The 19,142-nt window shown below is 69.2% G+C and overlaps 3 protein-coding genes across 4 annotated transcripts; 2 read left to right on the top strand and 1 right to left on the bottom strand.

Moving 5' to 3' along the window:
- The first annotated feature begins 480 nt into the window (after positions 1-480).
- Positions 481-8,427, top strand: DCTN2 (dynactin subunit 2). The gene is made up of 14 exons (XM_053967348.1): positions 481-777; positions 1,744-1,812; positions 4,691-4,787; positions 4,900-4,961; positions 6,238-6,336; positions 6,479-6,639; positions 6,762-6,909; positions 7,015-7,080; positions 7,187-7,225; positions 7,326-7,403; positions 7,518-7,589; positions 7,695-7,797; positions 7,874-7,965; positions 8,072-8,427. Exons 1-14 carry the CDS (start codon positions 742-744, stop codon positions 8,156-8,158), a joined length of 1,209 nt encoding a protein of 402 aa, XP_053823323.1. The 5' UTR covers positions 481-741; the 3' UTR covers positions 8,159-8,427.
- Positions 8,428-9,142: 715 nt separating this feature from the next.
- Positions 9,143-10,373, top strand: DDIT3 (DNA damage inducible transcript 3). Of its 2 annotated transcripts, none has more exons than XM_053967351.1 (4): positions 9,143-9,224; positions 9,412-9,455; positions 9,579-9,730; positions 9,810-10,373. In XM_053967351.1, the coding sequence occupies exons 3-4, from the start codon at positions 9,602-9,604 to the stop codon at positions 10,176-10,178; spliced, it is 498 nt and encodes a 165-aa protein (XP_053823326.1). In that variant the 5' UTR covers positions 9,143-9,224; positions 9,412-9,455; positions 9,579-9,601; the 3' UTR covers positions 10,179-10,373. The 2 variants fall into 2 exon arrangements, with proteins under 2 accessions (XP_053823326.1, XP_053823325.1); XM_053967350.1 differs by having other exon boundaries at positions 9,412-9,459.
- On the bottom strand, positions 10,324-18,408 carry MARS1 (methionyl-tRNA synthetase 1). Its single transcript, XM_053967341.1, has 21 exons — positions 18,306-18,408; positions 18,115-18,205; positions 17,892-17,970; positions 17,080-17,214; positions 16,410-16,485; positions 16,180-16,334; positions 15,991-16,103; positions 15,797-15,913; positions 14,716-14,919; positions 13,990-14,191; positions 13,771-13,845; positions 13,514-13,684; positions 13,335-13,430; positions 13,134-13,251; positions 12,817-13,030; positions 12,033-12,164; positions 11,848-11,952; positions 11,161-11,344; positions 10,994-11,065; positions 10,688-10,795; positions 10,324-10,591 (listed from the first exon to the last, which is right to left on the bottom strand). Exons 1-21 carry the CDS (start codon positions 18,406-18,408, stop codon positions 10,445-10,447), a joined length of 2,697 nt encoding a protein of 898 aa, XP_053823316.1. The 3' UTR covers positions 10,324-10,444.
- Positions 18,409-19,142: the final 734 nt, after the last annotated feature.

Raw genomic sequence — 19,142 nt, 5'->3', positions numbered from 1 at the left:
TTTCCCGCTCTGTGTCCCCCGTGTGTCCCCCCGTGTGCTCCCCGTGTGCCCCCCCCATGTGTGTCCCCGTGCGTGTCCCCGTGTGCCCCCACCCGTGCGTCCCCCTCTGTGTCGCCCCCTGTGTCTCCCCCCGCGTTCCCCGCCCCTTGTTCTCCGCCGGTGTGTCTCCCTTGCACCCCCGTGCCCCGCCCGTGGCCGTGTGCCCCCTGTCCCACCCCATTGTCCCCCTCCGTGTCCGTGTGCCCCCATTGTGCCCCCATTGTCCCCCCATTGTCCCCCCATTGTCCCCCCATTGTCCCCCCCTGTGCCGCCCCCGCCCGCTCTGCTCGCTCAGGCCCCGCCCCCGGCCCCGCCCGGCCCCGCCCCATCCCCGCCGGGCCCCGCCCCATCCCCGCCGGGCCCCGCCCCATCCCGCCCGGCCCCGCCCCATCCCGCCCGGCCCCGCCCCTGCGCTCTCGCCTCTCGCACCGCCCCGCGCCGCTCTCGCGAGATCGGCCCCGCCCCGGCCCTGCGCGGCCATTCCGGGACCCCCCCGGTACCGACCCCAGCACCGGCCCCCGGTACCGACCCCCGGTACCGACTCCAGCACCGGCCCCCGGTACCGACCCCCAACACCGGCCCCCAACACCGGCCCCCGGTACCGACTCCCGGTACCGCCCCCCAGCACCGGCCCCCGGTACCGGCCCCCGGTACCGACCCCAACACCGGCCCCCGGTACCGGCCCCCGGTACCGCCCCCACCATGGCCGACCCCAAGTACGCCGACCTGCCCGGCATCGTGAGTGAGGGGCCGGGCCGGGGAGGAGCCGGGGGTCTGAGGGGGTGTGGGAGGCTTCGGGGGCTCTGAGGGGATCAGGGGCCTGGGGGTGCTGAGGGCTCTGAGGGGATCGGGGGAGTCAAGCGGGATCAGGGCCTTGGGGAGAATGAGGGAACTGCGGGGATCTGGGGGTCTGAGGGAGCCGGGGGTCTGAGGGGCCCGGGGGTCTGAGGGGGCCGGGGGTCTGAGGGGGCCAAGGGGTCTCGGAACAGGAGGGGACCGGCGGGACGTGGAGGGACTGGGGAGGCCGGAGAAGGGCGGCTCTGAGAGGGTCCGAGGGGTCGGAGCGGGTCAGGGGGATCTGAGGGTGCCGAGGGGTTTGGGGGAATCTGAGAGGATCAGGGGAATCAGGGGTCCCGAGGTGGTCTGAGGGCACTGGGGGGGCTGAGGGGCTGCAGGGATCAAGTGAGTTTGGGGGGGTCTGAGCTTGGAAGGACTGTCAGGGTCTGGGGACCAGGGGGATTTGGGAAATCTGAGGGGTTGTAGGTCTTGAGGAGATCTGGAGGGGGGTCAGTGGGGTGTGGGGGTTGGCAGCATTTGGGGTGTCTGTAGGAATGGGAGGGGGCTGGGGCTGGGGAGGGGGCTTGGGGTGCCAGGGAGCTCTGGGGGAGGGAGGTGCCAGGAAGGGCACCTGTCTGTCTGTGGGTCTGTCCGTGGGTCTGTCCCTGGGGGGTGGGAGTACCCCGTGCGTTTGGGGTGACGGTGGGAGCCGGGACGTGGAGCTGGGGGAGCTCCGGGCACAGGGGCAGTGAGTCGGGCTGCTGGGGGGACATTGGGGTGTTTGAGGTGCTTTTTGGGGAACGGGGGCACTCAGCGAGGGGAGTGGGGATGTCCAGAGGGACATGTGGCACGTCAGAGATGTGCGTGGGGATGAGGTGTGGGGGGCAGGGCCAGGTGGGGGTCCCAGCACAGCTCCTGGTGCCGCAGGCCCGGAACGAGCCCGACGTGTACGAGACCAGTGACCTGCCCGAGGATGACCAGGCCGAGTTCGAGGCGGTAAGGCCCGGCCCGTGGGGGGAGCAGCAGCTGGAGCGGACCCCCGGGACCCCCCGGGACCCCCAGGACTGGCACCGTGGCAGGGAACCAGCCCCCCATGCACCCAGCAGCACCACATCCTGCACAGTGACACATCACCCCACGGTGACAGTGTCCTCACAGTGACAGTGTCCTCACAGTGACAGTGTCCCCCACAGTGACAGTGTCCCCCCAGTCCCAATATGCCCCACGGTGGCAGTGTCCCCCCACAGTGACAGTGTCCCCTGCAGTGTAGCCCCCCCATCCCCCTGTGGCACCCTGCCTGTGCTTTGGGCAGGAAGGGGACACAGCCTCCCCCACACGGCCTGGGGGGTCCCTGTCCTTGCTGTCCTTGTCCCCCAGAGGAAGGGGGCTGCCAGTTCCCCAACCCCACCCCGAGGGGAACAAGGGGGACCCTCTAAACCTGCTCTGAATACTGGGGGGTCCCCAGGCCTGGGCTAAGGCCGCTCTTGGGGGGAGCTGCACGGGGAGTTCAGTGTGCAGTGACAGGGGGGTCCAACCCTGTGGGGCTCAGGGGACCCCCAGAGTGTGGAGTGACACAGAGCTCCATCACCGAGAGGCCCGAAGGACCCCCAGGGCCCAGGGGGTGACACTGGGCTCTGTCCTCAAGGGGCACGAGGGACCCTCAGGGATGGGGGCACATGGGGGTCTGTCCTTGAGGCCACATGGCAGAGAGGACCCCCAGGGGTGTGGGGTGGCCCCCAGATGTGCTGGGGAGGACGACGGGGGTTCAGGGGTCATGGCCCGAGAGGTGACTCGGTGCCAGTGAGGGGGTGCCAGGCCTTGGGGGTGCAACCACCCTCTGCTGTCGGTGCCGTTGGTGTTTTTGGGGTCTGGGGGATTGGCACAGGTCCCTGGCATGGAGCAGGGGCCCACCAGGTACCCCCAAATCCTGAGGGGGACAAAGAGACCCCCCGCTGTGAGAGCCAGAGCAGCAAGATGGGCTGAAACAGGGGTTTGAGCCCAAAGTGGACCCAAAGTCGTGAGGTGACGTGTGGCCCCTACTGTGGCGGGAGGTCAAGGATGGGGGGTCTTAAACCCCCCCTGCCTCAAGGAGCCCTTCACCAGCTCTGGGGTGTTGGGGGGTCCTTCCTCCCCCTCGGGGAGCCCCCCAAACTGACCAGGGCTCCCCCCGCTTCCCCCCTGCTCCCGCCTGGCCTGGACTCAGTTTGCACAAGTAAGCGCGGCCCTGCTTTGGGGTGCATGGGGGGGCACTGCTGCATGTGCATGGGGGTCCCAGCGCTGTCCCCTCAGGGGTCCCCCTGCTGCACTGGGGGTTTTGGGGTGTCCTGCACTGCCCCCCCGCTCTGCCTTGCCCTCTGCATCCTCTGCCTGCTGCCTGCACTGCCCACCTGGCCTTGGGACCCCCAGGACCCCCCGGGACCCCCGGGCTGGGTCTCATTGCCCTGGGGACGCTGCCTGGGCATGGGGGGGGCTGTGCTGAGCCCCCCTAGTGCTGCCAGCATTGCATGGGGCGGCTGCTGGGCTGGGGCAGCTCCTGGCCCTTCAGAGCCCCCCAGGCTCCCCGGGGGTCCCACTGAGTGTTGGGGTCCTGTGGGGGAAAGAGCCAGAGCTCCTGAGGGGAGTTATGGGGTGATCCCCAAAACTCTGGCCACGTCCTGCTCCCCTCCAGGGCACAGCCCTGCTGCCCCCATCCCCGGCTGCCCCGGCTCTGTCCCACTGACCCTTGTCCTGCAGGGGTACCCTGCCCTCGGGGGTCCCCATCCCGTGGGGTTCCCTGTCCCGCAGGGGTCCCCAGCCCTCGGGGGGCGGCGGGCGCGGGCCGGACCTTCTAACGCGGATTTTGTCTCTCTCTCCCCTCTCTAACCTTGCTCTGACTTTCTCACCTCTGGGAAACGCCAGGAGCTGGTAAGCGCCCGTCTCCCGGCCACTGTCACCGTCCCTCAGGCACTGTCACCCGCTGCCACCCACCGCAGCCCCCTAACGCTGCCAGCGCTGCTCCCGCCGCTCTCACTCCCCGCAGCAAACCAGGGGCCCTGAAAGCACCCGGGCCAGAGCCAGGAGGGGCTGGAGAGGGGCACCTGGGGGGTCCTTTGGGTCCCTCCAGAGCTCTGCTGAGCCAGGGACACCCTTGATGGCAGCAGGGGGCGAGGGGAGCCCGGACACACCGGCTGTGCCCACCCTGCCTGGCACAGGGCAGGGCCCCCTGGTCTGGGGGTCTGGGGGCCTCTGCCCCCCACTGCCCCCCTGGGGGGGATGAGCCCGAAAGGCAGCCAGAGGGCAGTGACAGCCCCAGGGGGCCGGGGGTCACCCTGGGGAGGAGGTTGTCCTGCCAAAACGCAGCTGGGGGACAGTGACAGTCCCACAGGGACAGGGGTCACCCTGGAGGGACCGGCGATGGGTCCTGGTCCTGGCCAGGGGCTGCTGGAATGTTCCACAGTTTGGGATAGGCTGAACCTGAGCTGGGCCAGGCCAGGGGCCCAAGTCCCAGCACATCTCTGGGGGGCCCCTGCCTGCTGGGCTGGGCCAGACCAGGGTCCAGTGTCACCACGCTGGGCCAGGCTGGGGTCTGATGTCCCCACTCCAGACTCTTGAGGGCACCTCCCCCTGGACCGGGCCAGGCAGGGGGTGTGATGTCCCCACCCTGGACCCTTGGGGACATGCCACATCACTGCCAGCAGAGCTCTCTCACTGGGGGCCTGTGCCTGTGTCCTGGGGAGAACCAGGCCAGCGCCCCCATCCCTGCCTGTGCCATGTGCTGGGGGTGGTGGCAGCCCTGGGGCTCCCTTGTCCCCATCCCTGTCCGTTCTGGGGGAGGTGGTGGCAGTCTGGGGGTGCCGTGTCCCTGTCCCTGTCCCTGACACGGCTCTGTGTGCAGGAGGAGCTGAGCAGCACCAGCGTGGAGCACCTGATCATCAACCCCAACGCTGCCTACGAGAAGTTCCGGGACAAGCGCCTGGGCACCGAGGGTGTGGGTGAGCTGGGGGGGCCAGGGGGGGCTGGGCAGGCTGGGGATGAGCCACGGGACCACCGGGGCACTGAGCCCCCCGTGCTGTGCTGGGCCACACCCAAATCTGCCTCTTCCAGATTTCTCTGACCGCATCGGCCGGACACGGACCACGGGTTACGAGGCTGGGGAGTATGAGATGGTGAGTGGGCAAGGGGCACCCCCCCCTCCCCACGCAGCACTGGGGACACCCCTGTGTGCCACAGGTCCCGTGGGACCCCCGGGGTCACCTGCTGCAGCCCCCGGCCGTGCCTCACAGGAGCCGTGTGCCAGCTCCACCGTGGCAGCACCGTGCTGGTCTCTGCCCAGTCCCTCCCAGTCTGCCATGCTGGGAGCCCTGTCCCCACCACAGACCCCCAAGGGTGCTCAGGATAGCACTGGTCACCGAGTCCTGGCTGGAGCCGGGGGTCCCAGGGTGGATCTGGGGATGGAGCCGGGGGTCCCAGGATAATCCTGGCTGGCTCACGTTCAGCTGGGTGTCCCCCAGGACCCCCGGGCCTTTCCTGGGTGCCCCCCACCATGTCCTGTGCTGGGGTCTGTTTGCCCCGAGCAGGGCCCTGCCTGTCCCATCACTGACTCTGTGAAGTTCTGTCACCCCAATTCCCTGGGTTCCTCTGGTCCCTCAGGACCCTCACAGGGGGCTCAGGGTGGCCTGCAGTCCCCGTCACGCAGGGCCAAAGGGGAGAAAGTGGCTGAAGGTCACCTGGCTCCTTCTTGCCCTGCTCAGAGGGGGTGACATCTGTGTCCCCTGGCCTGGTCACTGCTGCCCGTCAGGCTGGGCCATCACTCCCCACACTGGCTCAGCTCAGGTTTGCTCTGGGAACAGCTGGATTTGGGCAAAGATCAGGAAACCCCCACATTCCATGGGGGGCATGCCACCCCCCAGAACCACCCCCACAGCTTTAGAGCTCCGGGTTAGGAGGAGGAAGAGGAGGAGGAAGAGGAGGAGCTCTGTGGGCACTAAGATGAGGAGATCCATGGGGGTGGTGATGAGGAGCTTTCATGTGGGTGAGGATGAGGAGTTCCATGGGGGTGAAGATGAGCTTCATGAGGATGAAGGTGGAGAGCTCTGAGGATGAAGATGAGGAGCATTGTGAGGATGAAGATGGGCTCCAGTGCAGCCCCTCTCCCTGTGGGTTCAGGACTCTCCTGGGCTGCTCCTGCCCTGCCCCACTGACCATGTCAGGTTCCCTGTAGGTGCCACCTGAGGTTCTGTCACCTGAGGCTGCTCTGACCTGTCCCTGCAGGCCTCACCTGCTCCTTCTGCTTGGTGCCAGGTGCTGCCAGCACCTGTGAACCCCCTGAGCCCCCGTGAGACCCCTGAACCACCATGAGCCCTCCACCATCCCATGAGCTCCCCTGACCCTGTGTGAGCCCCCTGGCCCCCCGTGAGCCCCCCTGACCCATTTCTCCCACAGCTGGGCGAGGGTCTTGGTGCCAAGGAGACGCCGCAGCAGCGATTCCAGCGGTTGCAGCACGAGGTGCAGGAGCTGCTCCGGGACGTGGAGCAGATCCAGGTGAGCTCCCACCTGTCCTGGAGCAGGGCTTTGGGGTGACACAGCACCTGTGTGTGCAGGTGAGCACCCACCTGCCCCAGGTGAGCCCCCACCTGTCCCAGGGTGTGTCCCGGGGGTGACATGGCCCCTGTGTGTCCCCCAGAGCTCAGTGAAGGAGTCGGGGGCTGAGGAGGAGCTCACGCCCATGGCCCTGGCCAGGCAGGTGGAAGTGCTGAAGCAGCAGCTGCTCAGCTCCCACCTGGAGAAGGTTCTGGGCCCTGGTGCCGCCGTCGACTTCGCTGATCCCGAGGGCGCCCTGGCCAAGTGAGTGGGGGACACGACCCCAGGGCTAGTGTCCCCGTGGGGCTGGGACAGGGACCCTGCCCAGCTTGTCCCCTGCCCGCTTTGTCCCTGTGCCCACCTTGTCCCCTCCTGGCTGTCCCCAGGCGGCTGCTGCAGCAGCTGGAGGTGGCCAAGTGCAGCAAAGCCACGCCGGGGAAGGGCCCCGCGCGGGCCCCTCCGCCTGCCGGCGATGCTGTCACCTTCGAGCTCTACTGGAGGCCGGAGCAGGACCAGTTTGCCCAGTCCGCCAAGGTGAGTGGGGGGCTGCTGGCCCCACAGGGGCATCCTGGGGCGGGCCACCGCACCTGGGAGCCGGCCCTGCTCTGCGGTCCCGGCACCTCACCCCAAACCCCACAGGTGTCAGAGCTGGAGAAGCGTCTGGCGCAGCTGGAGGCGGCCATGAGGTGTGAGCCTGACAGCCAGGTGAGTGCCCAGGTGAGGGGGGCTGCCCTGCCTCCCTCCTGCCACTTTCCTACCCCTGTCCTTTATCTGCCCCCTCCTGCCCCACTGACACAATTTCCCCCCACAGAACCCACTGCTGGTGGGGCTGAAGGGCTCCAGTCTCATGGTGAGTCAGGCAAGGGGGCTTTGGGGGAACCCCTGTGCCCCCCCTGCCCCCAGTGCTTGGGGGGCTGCTGTACCCCCCCTCACCCTGCCCCCCTCCCCAGGACACGGTGCAGGTGCTGCAGGCCAAGGTGAATGTTCTGGATGTGGCTGTGCTGGACCAGGTGGAGGCTCGGCTGCAGGTGAGGGGAGCCGGGGGGCACTGCTGAAATTAGGGGGCACTGCTGAAACCGGGAGACATTCCCGGGTTTGGGGCCCTCTGCTGGATTTGGGGTTTCTTTCTCCCCCCACACCAGAGCGTCCTGGGGAAGGTGAACGAGATTGCCAAGCACAAGGCCACGGTGCAGGACGCTGACACGCAGAGCAAGGTATGGGCTGTGGGGCCCAGAGGCCGTGAGGGGATCCAAAAAAGCCCCCCTAGGCCGTGCTGCCCCCCCCGGGCTGCGCTGACCCGCCCCAACTGCTGCCCCCAGATCCACCAGCTGTACGAGACGCTGCAGAGCTGGGACGCTGTGGCCAGTGCCCTGCCCGACGTGGTGCAGCGCCTGGTGACCCTGAGGGACCTGCACGAGCAAGGTGAGGGCCAGAGGGGCTGGGGGACGCCAGGTGGGGGTCACTGCCCTCCCCAGCACTCAGCTGTGTCCCCCTCCAGCCACCCAGTTCGGGCAGGTGCTGGTGCACCTGGACACAACGCAGCAGGAGATCGCAGGGGCTCTCAAGGACAACGCGGTGCTGTTGGCCGAGGTGGGTGCCCCTGGCCCCCCACTGTCCCCCATCACCCCATCCCCACTGTCCCCCATCACCCCATCCCCGCTGTCCCCCATCACCCCATCCCCGCTGTCCCCCCCAGGTGCAGAAGACGATGAAGGACAACCTGGCCATCGTCGAGGACAACTTTGCCGACATCGATGCCCGCATCAAGCGGCTGCAGAAGTGATGAGACCCCAGGACACCCCCTGGGGCTCCCCTGAGGACGTCCCTGCGCCCCCCCCACGACCCCCTGGGCTCTGTGACCCCCCCCCGCAGGTCCCAGCTGCTGCTTGTAAATACCCTGGCTCGGCCCCCCCCTGCATATCCTCTGTCCCCGTCCCCACCGGGGCCTCTGCACCCCTCAGTCCCCACGGGGGGTCCTCCCCGTCCCCCCTGCTCCGTCCCCACCTGTGGGTGTCTGGTCCCCCCCGTACCCCAATAAACAGCTCAGCTCCCCGTGCGTGTGTCTGCGTCCCGGATGGGGGCGGGAGCAGGGCCCCCCAGACTGGGGGTGGGCAGTGCTGGACTGGGGGGGGACACCGGGGGAGCCCCGATGAGGATGAGGGGCTGGGGGGCAGCTGGACCCCGCAGACAGGGGAGGGGCCCGGCTGTGTCCCCAGCCCTGCTCCCCCAGACCCCTCACACGGGTCCTGCAGCCCCCCACCCACACAGCCAGAGCACCCACCTTGTGGGGCGCCAGTTTTGCCCCCACAAGTGCCATCAGCTCCCCCAGTTTCCCCAGTGCCGCCATCCCTCCCAGCTCCAGTGCCCCCAGGACCCCTCCCAGTGCCCCCCACGTGCCGTGAAGGTGAGGGGATGGCGGGACTGAGACCCCCGCCCCTCCTCCCGTTAATTCGGGAGAAACGAGACCCGGTGGCACCGAAGCCCCGCCCACTCACTGCAATCCCCGCCCATTCCCGACAAAACCCCGCCCCTCGCCCTGTGCCCGCCGCGGGGCGTGGCCCATTTCCCGCCATTGCATCATCCCCGCGTGACTCCCCCCCCGCGCGCCCTTCCCTCGCGCTGGGCGGTGCCGCTCGTCCCGCCCCTGCCGCACTCCCATTGGTTGGCGCTGCCCTGCCAGTCACGGCCCTCGCGCGCCCATTGGCTGCCGCCGGCGCGCGCGTTGCGTCAGGCTGCCGTTAAAGCGGCGCGGCGCGGGGGGCTGGGCGCAGCGCGGGACGATGCGGACGAGGATGGACCGGGAGCAGCGACCGGAGCGGGGCCGGGGGGAGCCGGGACCACCCAGAAAGGTGCGGGGAGGGCGCGGGGACAGCCCCGAGGGGCGCGGGGAGCGCTGGCGGAGGATTTCCGCTCGGTACCGGGAGAGGAACCGGAGCGCCCGGAGCCGTCTCCGCGGGACGGGGGCCCCGAGCCCCGGCGAACTCCCCAGTCGGGGGTCACCGATGCTAACGGGACCCCCCCCTCCTCCTTCCCCAGGCATCAAGGAGAAAGTGTGTCCTCGCCGACCACCACACCTGAGAGTAGGTAAGGGGACAGCCCCCACCACACGCACACCGCCTTTGGGTCCCGGGGCCGGCCCGGGCCCCGGGGGTCCCGCCCGGGTCGCCCCTCACTCCCTTCCCGTCCTTGCCTCCCTCCCGCAGCCCGCGCCGGGCCCAAGGTGACGATGGCGGCCGAAGGGCTGTGGGGGCCGGGCGGCCCCCCCGGCTGGGAGCTGGAGGGGTGGTACCAGGACCTGCAGGAGGTGCTGGCTCTGGAGCCCCCCGGGACCGCCCCCACCTGGGGGGCCGAGCAGGTGAGCGCGGGGCCGGCAGCGCCCCCGGGGCGGCGGGGTCCCCCCTCCACCACCGCTCCCGGTTCCGCTCTCTCCGCAGGTGGAGCCGGGCCCGGGGGGCTGCGGGCTGGACCTGGCTCTGGCCGAGGAGCTGCTGGAGCTGCTGGGGCCGGAGGGGGCGGCTCCGGCCGAACCCCCGCCCGCGACCCCCGGCGGGAGCGGCCCGGCCCGGCCGGGCCCCGCCGAGGAGGCGGAGGAGGAAGAGGAGGAGGAGGAGAAGGCGCGGGGGGCGCGCAGGAAGCGGCGCGGCGGCCCCGGGGCTCCGCGGCAGCGGGACGGGGAGCGGCGGGTGCGGGAGCTGACGGCGCACAACGAGCGGCTCCGCGCCGAGATCCAGCGGCTCAGCGCCGAGGTGCAGCGCACCCGGGCCGCGCTCATCGACCGCATCGTCAACCTGCGCCAGGTGTAGCGGCTGCCCCGGGGCGGGGCCGGGACACCGACCGACCGACCAGCGCTGCCCCACAGCCGGGGACAGGGACTGCGCTGCCCCACGGACTGCGGGGGCAGCCCTATGGACAGGTGGACGCTGCGGACAGACGAGCGGATGCAGCCTCTCCACGCCATTGTACAGCTCTTGTCATTTATTACACGCGTGTAACCACAACCAGCACGGCCCAGTGTGGTCACTGGAGGCACTGGGGCCGCTCCTCAGATGTCCCAGGCTGGGCACTGAGGCTACTTCTTCCGCTTGGCCTTGGGGACCTCGGGGCTCCGGCCTTCGGCCAGTGCCAGCTGCTGCTTCAGCTCCAGCAGTTTGGCCACCTGGGCGTCCACCTGGGCCTTCTCCACCTGGGCCGCCTTCAGCTGCCTCACCAGGTTGCCCTGGACAAGTGGGAGGAAGGATTTGGGGGTGTGATGAGGATTTGGGGGGTTTTAAAGGCATGACAGCGTGTGTCCCATGCCCTGTGCCGCCCTCACCTGCTTGGCCACCTGCTCCGTCAGCTCCTGGATCAGTTTGGGGTCACCTGGAGCTGCAGAAGTGTTGGGGGCTGGAGGGGGGGCTGAGGCCGGGGGGGGCTGTTTGGCCTGTAAGAGGAAGAGATGGGGATAAGCCCCCCCTCGCTCCTGTTCCAGGCAGGTGCAGCACACCTGGGGCAGCACCAAGAGTTACCTGGGGCTCTACAGCAACACCTTTGGCCTGGGAATGGGGAGGGGAGGGACAGAGAGAAGAGGGCTGCAGGTGCCCGAAGTGGGGGGGGGGGGCGCACCTGAGCCCCCACTCACCTGCCCTCCCCCGAAGCGCTGGCGCAGGGCTTCCACCTGCTCAGGCTCCAGCTTCTGGAACAGGGGGCTCACCTGGCAGCGGCAGGGACAGAGGGGTCACACCTGTGGGGTCAGCACCTGCGGATCCCGCCCAGGCGGGGCCCGCCCTGCCCTCCCCCGGGCCGTACCGTGCCGACGCGGTGCCCGGCGGGCAGGGTGCAGGTGAGGCCGGGCCCGAGGCCGCAGCGCTCGGGGGGGATGCGGAGCTGGCCCTGGATGGCGGCGCTGACCCCGGGCACGAAGGGCTGGAGCAGCGCGGCCAGAGCGGCCGCCACGTTCACCGCGACGCCGGTCACCGTCCCTGCGCGCTGCCTGCGGTGGGGACACGCCCAGTGACACCTCTGTGACCCCTCCCTGCTCGGTGACACCTCTGTGACCCCTCCGTGACCCCTCCCTGCTCGGTGACACCTCTGTGACCCCTCCGTGACCACTCCCTGCTCAGTGACCCCTCCCTGCTCGGTGACCCCCCTGTCCTTCACTGCCAAGGCCGTGTGTCTCTGTGCTGTGCCCCTTGTGACCCCTGTGTCCCACCTCACCCCCCTCCCTGGTCGCTGCCTGTGGGAGGGGACATCAGGGACACCCCCGTGCCCTGCCACCATCAGTGCCGGTGGCCTGGGACCTTTCAGTGTCCCCCCAGCTCCTGGCTTCACTCCATCCCCGCCCTGTGACCCCCATCAGTGCCAGCCCCCCACCCTGACAAGACCCAGGAGTGGGGACCCCTCCGTGGCACCCCTGTGCCCCCCAGTCGCCCTCTACCCCCTCAGATGGTGGCTGTGACCCCTCCCTGTCCCCACGTGCCCCCCATCCATCCCTACCTGTCCGTCTCGTCGCCCTTGATGAGCTTCCAAGGCTCGTTCACCTGGATGTACTGGTTGCCGTGGCGGGAAATGCTGAGCACGCACCTGAGCGCGTCGCGGATGCTGGGGGGGCACAGGTGGGGCTGAGCACCTGCAGGGCGGGCTTTGCCCCCTCCCCGGGGCTCGGGACCCCCAGGACCCACCGGACTTTCTCCATCAGCTGGTGGTACTGGCGCATCTCCAGCGTGACCCGGGCCAGGAGCCGCTGGTCCTCGGCCGTGAGCACCATGGCGGGCACGGTACCCGCAAAGAACTTGCACACGAACATGCCAGCCCTGGGGACAGGTTGGGGATGGGTGTGAGCACAACTTGGGGACAGCCCTGGGGACAGGTGCACAGGTGTGAGCACAGCCCACAGACAGGTTGGGGACAGGTGTGGGATGGGGACGGCTGTGAGCACAGCCTGAGGACAGGGGGTACAGGTGTAAGCAAAGCCTTGGGGACAGGTGTGAACACAGCCCACAGACAGGTTGGGGACAGGTGTGAGCACAGCCCAAGGACAGGTGTGAGCACAGCCCAGGGACAGGCTGGGGACAGGTGTGAGCACAGCCCAAGGACAGGCTGGGGACAGGTGTGAGCACAGCCCAAGGACAGGCTGGGGACAGGTGTGGAATGGGGACAGGTGTGAGCACAGCCCAGGGACAGCCTGGGGACAGGTGTGGGATGGGGATGACTGTGAGCACAGCCTGGGGACAGGGGGTACAGGTGTGAGCAAAGCCTTGGGGACAGGCTGGGGGCAGGTGTGAGCACAGCCCAGGGACAGGCTGGGGACAGGTGTGGGATGGGGACAGGTGTGAGCACAGCCCAGGGACAGGCTGGGGACAGGTGTGAGCACAGCCCAGGGACAGGCTGGGGACAGGTGTGGGATGGGGACAGGTGTGAGCACAGCTGTGGGCCAGCCCTCCCTCCCCCAGAGTGTCCCCGCACCTGTTGATGAAGTTGCCCAGGTTGTTGAGCAGCTCTGAGTTGTTCTTGAGCAGGAGGTCGGCCCAGGAGAAGGCGCTGTCCTGGCCCTCGGGCCGCAGGTAGAGCAGGTAGAAGCGCCAGACGTCGGCCGGGATCCCGGTGTCCTTGGCCATGTCCCCGAACACGCCCACGCCCCGGCTCTTGGAGAACTTCCCATCCTCGTAGTTCAGGTACTCTGGGGACAGGTGAGCACCCACCATGGGGAGACCCCTCCCAGCTGGGGCTCCCCAACACCTGGGGACCCCTCCCAGCTGGGGCTCCCACGCCTGGGCCCGTACCTGTGGCGATGAGGTGATTCACCAGGGTGTAGTTGTCGTCCGCGCCCAGCAGCGAGCAGGGGAACATGACGCTGTGGAAGGGGACGTTGTCCTTGGCCATGAAGTTGTAGAGTTCCACCTGGCAGGTAACAGAGACAGGTGGGGACGTCAGCTGAGTGCCCTGCTCTGTCCCCACCTGCACCATCACCTGGCTCCTCCTACCTGCTGGGGGTTCTTCCACCACCGCTCCCACTGGTCCGTGTAGTTGGCCGTGATGGACAGGTACCCGATGGGAGCGTCGAACCACACGTAGAACACCTGGGCGAGGGCGACACCTGAGCCAGGTGAGCCCAGCAGGGAGGGCCCAGCAGGGGCACCTTGGGGCCAGGGGGGGCACCCACCTTGTCACGGAAGCCGTCGAGGGGCACCGGGGTGCCCCAGGTGAGGTCGCGGGTGATGCAGCGCGGCTTGAGCCCGTCCCGCAGCCAGGTGCGCGTGATGTGCCGCGCGTTGGCCGTCCAGTCACCTGTGGCCCAGGTGCGCTCCAGCCAGGCCTCCAGCCGCCCCTCCAGCTGCGGGAGACGCAGGTGGGACACCTGGGCTACCCGGGGGGGGGTCCCCATCCCCACCTCACCGCTCCCCCAGGGGTGCAGCTCACCTTGGGCAGGTCCAGGAATAGGTGCTGGGTGGGCGTCACCACCGGGGTGCCATGGCAGAGCTTGCACTGGGGGCTCTGAGGGAAAACGGGGGGTCCCCATGTGGGGGGGAGACCCCCAAAGGTGGAGTGGGGGGGCCCCACAGGTGGGGCGAGGGGCGAAAGTGGGAGGGGAAGGCTCGGGGTGAGTTAGGGAGGTGCACAAAGGGGAGGGGTCCCCACCTTGAGCTCCACGGCGTTGATGAGCTTCCCGCACTTGTCGCACTGGTCCCCGCGGGCCTCGGCGTAGCCACAGAAGGGGCAGGTGCCCTCCACGAAGCGGTCGGCCAGGTACCGCCCGCAGCTCTCGCACCTGAGCTGCTCCAGCGTGTCCTGCAGCAAGAAGCCCCGGGCCAGCAGCCGCTGGAAGATGTCCTGGGCGATCCTGGGCAGGAAGGGGAGGCCACGTTAGCCACAGGTACCCCCCAGCGCAGGTGGGGCTCACCTGGCCTGGAGGGACTCACCTGGTCTGCTGGGGTTCATTTGGCCCAGAGGGACTCACCTGGCTCTCATGGGCTCACCTGGCCTGCAGGAAGGGGCTAACCTGGTCTGGAGGAGCTCACCTGGCCTGCTGGGAGGGGCTTATCTGGCTCACAGGGGCTCACCTGGCCTGGAGGAGCTCACCTGTCCTGCAGGGAGGGGCTCACCTGGCCTGCAGGGGCTCACCTGGTCTGCTGGGGCTCACTTGGCCTGCTGGGAGGGGCTCACCTGGCCTGCAGGGGCTCACCTGGTCTGCTGGGGCTCACTTGGCCTGCTGGGAGGGGCTCACCTGGCCTGCAGGAAGGGGCTCACCTGGCCCAGAGGAGCTCACCTGGCCCAGAGGAGCTCACCTGGCCTGCAGGAAGGGGCTCACCTGGCCCAGAGGAGCTCACCTGGCCCAGAGGAGCTCACCTGGCTGCAGGGGCTCACCTGGTCTGCTGGGGCGTGGTGGTGCGGCCGAAGTGGTCGAAGGAGATGCGGAACCAGGCGTAGACGTCGGCGTGCAGGGCGTGGTAGCGGTCGCAGAGCTCCCGCGGGCTCAGCCCCTCCTGCAGCGCCCGCGTCTCCGTGGCCGTGCCGTACTCGTCCGTGCCGCACACGAACAGCGTGTTCCAGCTCCGCAGGCGGCAGTACCTGCGGCACACCTGGGGCTGAGCGCCCGCACACCTCTGGGGCACCTGCACACCCAGCCATTGACACCTGGCACACCTCTGGGGCACCCGCACACCTGGGCATGGACACCCGCACACCTGTGGGGCACCTGCACACCTCTGGGGCACCTGTAACACCTGAGCATGGACAACTGTAACACCTGTGGGGCACCTGGCACACCTGGGCAGGCACCTGCACACCTCTGGGGCACCTGCACACCCAGCCATTGACACCTGGCACACCTCTGGGGCACCTGCACACCTGGGCATGGACACCCGCACACCTGTGGGGCACCTGTAACACCTGAGCATGGACAACTGTAACACCTGTGGGGCACCTGGCACACCTGGGCATGGGACCCGCACACCTCTGGGGCACCTGCACACCTGGGCATGGCACCTGCACACCTCTGGGGCACCTGCACACCCGGCCATGGACACCTGGCACAGCTGTGGGGTACCTGTCACACCTGAGCATGGGCACCTATCACACCTGCAGAGACACCTGTCACACCTGTGTGTGGACACCTGTCACACCTGAGCATGGGCACCTATCACACCTGCAGAGACACCTGTCACACCTGTGCATGGACATCTGTCACACCTGTGGGGACACCTGTGTCACACCTGGACATGGGCTTGAGTGTGGACACGTGTGACACATGTGTGTGGATACCTGTCACACCTGCAGGGGGCACACCAGTAACACCTGTGCAGGTGTTTACACAGCACAGACCCCCCCAGTGCACACCTGCAGCACCTGTACAGACAGCACACCCCTCTAGGTGCACACCTGTAACACCTGCAGCACCTGTGCAGCCAGCACAGCCCCAGCCCCGGGGCGGTTCCCGCAGCCTCACCTGGCGAAGGTGTCGGCGCTGAGGACGCAGCCGATGATGTTGCCCAGGTGAGGGACGTTGTTGACGTAGGGCAGCGCGCTGGTGATCAGGACGTTCCTCTCGCCCTCCACAGGTAACCTGCCGAGGGGGGGGGGGGGCTCAGACCAGCGTCCCCCCCCCTTCGGCCACACCCCAGGTGCCACCTGGGCACTCACACAGGTGTCGGCAGCTGCCGGGGCGGGGGCAGCGCCGCGGGGCCCCGCGCCCACATGTCCACGGCGGCCGCGATGTCGTCGTCGCTCAGCGTCCGCTCTGCGCTCTCCTCGTCCTGCGGGCACCAGGTGAGGGGGGCTGCGCCCACCTGCCCGCCCCCCCGCCCTCCCCCCCCGGGGTCGGGGCCGCACCTGGGGCTGCTGGGGGGGTCCCGGCAGGGGTGGGGGGCGCTGGGCCAGGCGGGCCCGCAGCTCCGGCAGCGCCTCCGGCAGCAGCGCGGCCGCGGCCCGGCACGGCTCCCACGCCGACACGGCCCGGAACCAGGAGCGCAGCACCTGCAGCTCACCTGGGCAGGGGCACAGCGGGGTCAGCCCGGCCCCGCCCCCGGCCCCGCCCCCGGCCCCCCCCGGCCCGCTCTTACTGGGCAGACTGGTCTCGTCCTGGAGCACTGGGAACAGGCTGCCCCACACCACCACATCAGCCACCGAGGCGGCGTCCTGGGGGACACAGGGACACGGTGGGGCACTGGGAGGGACTGGGAGAGTGAACTGGGGGCACTGGGAGGGACTGGGAGGGACTGGGAGAGTGAACTGAGGGACTGGGAGGGACTCAGAGGGACTGGGAGAGTGAACTGGGGGCACTGGGAGCATGAACTGGGGGCACTGTGAGGGACTGGGAGCATGAACTGGAGCACTGGGAGGGACTGGGAGAGTGGACTGGGGGCACTGGGAGTGTATCCTGGAAGCACTGGGAGGACATGTAGGAGGAATAGAGACAAACTGGGATGAACTGGGGACACAGGGACATAGTGGGGAACTGGGGACACTGGGAGTGTGAACTGGGGGCACTGGGAGGGACTGGGAGAGTGAACTGGGGGCACTGGGAGTGCCACGCAGGAGGAACAGAGACAAACTGGGACAAACTGGGGGCACTGGGAGGGACCGGGTGCTGGTGCCAGGTTAGGCCAGCACTGGGAGCTGCAGGGTGGCACTGGGGGTCAGCAGTGGCCCGCCCTCCCCCCCTCAGGACACACCTGTCCCGCAGGTGGCAGCGAGCCCCCCCCCCCGCCCCGCCCAGGGCCCCCCACTCACCCCGGCCAGGTGGGAGGTGCCGCTCCGGGCCAGGTGCTGCTCCAGGTGAGCCAGGAGGGGCTGCAGGAGCCCCAGGGCGTCGGGCCCCGCCCGGCCCTGCACCAGCCGCAGGTACAGGGCAGCGGCCACCGCCGGCTGGGGACAGTGGGGACAATGGGGGACAATGGGGACAATGGGGACAATGGGGACACAGCGGGGACAACGGGGGACAACGGGGACACAGCGGGGACAATGGGGACACAGCGGGGACACAGCACGGTCACATCATGGGGGACAGTGGGGGACACAGCGGGGAACAGAGTGGGGGGACAGCGGGGGGACAGGGAGCACGGAGCGCCCCGGGCACAGCGGGGGTCGCACCGGGGGGACAGCACAGCAAAAAGCCCGGGGGTAGCACGGGGGGTCGCACCGGAGGGGACAGGGAGCAGAGCCCGGGGGTCGCACGGGGGGACAGGACAGCAAAGAGCCCGGGGGTCGCACCGGGGGTCGCACGGGGGGACAGGGAGCAGAGCCCGGGGGTCGCACGGGGGGACAGGGAGCAGAGCCCCCGGGGGTCGCACCAGAGGGGACAGGGAGCAGAGCCCCCGGGGGTCGCACCGGGGGGACAGGGAGCAGAGCCCCCGGGGGTCGCACGGGGGGACAGGGAGCAGAGCCCCCGGGGGTCGCACCAGAGGGGACAGGGAGCAGAGCCCCCGGGGGTCGCACCGGGGGACAGGGAGCAGAGCCCCCGGGGGTCGCACGGGGGGACAGGGAGCAGAGCCCCCGGGGGTCGCACGGGGGGACAGGGAGCAGAGCCCCCGGGGGTCGCTCACCTGCAGCTCCGTGGCCTCCCATTCCAGCCACTGCGTGGTGAGGTCGGTGGGCTCCTCCCCACGGCACAGGTGGAAGTACCTGGGGGGGGCGGGCAGGGGGTTCGGGGCAGGTTCGGGGCAGGTTCGGGGGGCTCGGGGCAGGCTCGGGGGGTTCGGGGCGTGCACCGGGGGTTCGGGGGGCTCGGGGCCGCCGTGCGGGGCCCCCCGCGCCGCCCGGACTCACTGGCAGATGGCGTTGGGAGAGAAGAGGACGGCGCCGCTGTCCAGCTCCAGCTGCAGCTCCGGCCCGGGGGCCCGCGGGGCGCTCGGCCGCTCTGCGCGGAGGGACAGGCTCAGGCCCGTCCCCGGGGCCGGGACGGGGTCGGGCCCCCGCGAGCGGCGGGGCCGGGGGGGTCGCGGCCGTGCCGCTCTCACCTGCGGGGCCGCCCAGGTGCGGCCGGACGGGCGCGGGGGCGGCGGCGGCGGCCGCGAGCACCTTGAGCGCGGCGGGAGCGCCCGGCGGGACCCGGAGCCGCATGGCGGGGGGGCGGGGCCGTGCGGCGGGGGGGCGGGGCCGCGCGCGCGGCACGGCGGGAGGGGCGGGGCCGTGCGGCGGGAGGGGCGGGGCCGTGCGGCGGGAGGGGCGGGGCCGGCGCTGCTCGCCCCGCCCCAAGTCTCGCGAGAGCGCTGGCCGGGGGTTGCCATGGCAACGGGACGCGGCTGCGGGGCCGCCATGGCCGGGATGGGAACGGGGACGGGATAAGAACGGGATAGAAACAGGGATAAGAACGGGATAACAACGGGATAAGAACGGGATAGAAACAGGGATAAGAACGGGATAACAACGGGATAAGAACGGGATAGAAACGGGGATAAGAACGGGATAGAAACAGGGATAAGAACGGGATAAGAACGGGATAGCAACAGGGATAGAAACAGGGATGGGATAACGGAATAATGGGATAAGAACGGAACGGGAACGGGGAGGGGATAACAGGATAATGGGGATGGGATAATGGGGTAACAACGGGACAACGGGATGGGAACTGGGATCGGATGGTGGGAATGGTGGGAACGGTGGGAACATTGGGAACATTGGGAATATTGGGAATATTGGGAATGGTGGGAACATTGGGAATGGTGGGACGGGGGATCCCAGGTGACCCCGAGGCCGTTCTGCACTGACTCCACTCCCGGGGGCTGAAGGAACCCAAGGTTGGGATTTCATCCCAAATTTTGTGAATTTAACCCCAACTTAGTGAACCCCACCCA

The sequence above is a fragment of the Vidua chalybeata genome, chromosome 30, assembly GCF_026979565.1.
Source record: "Vidua chalybeata isolate OUT-0048 chromosome 30, bVidCha1 merged haplotype, whole genome shotgun sequence".
NCBI lineage: Eukaryota > Metazoa > Chordata > Aves > Passeriformes > Viduidae > Vidua > Vidua chalybeata.
This window is presented reverse-complemented; position numbering and strand designations above follow the sequence as displayed.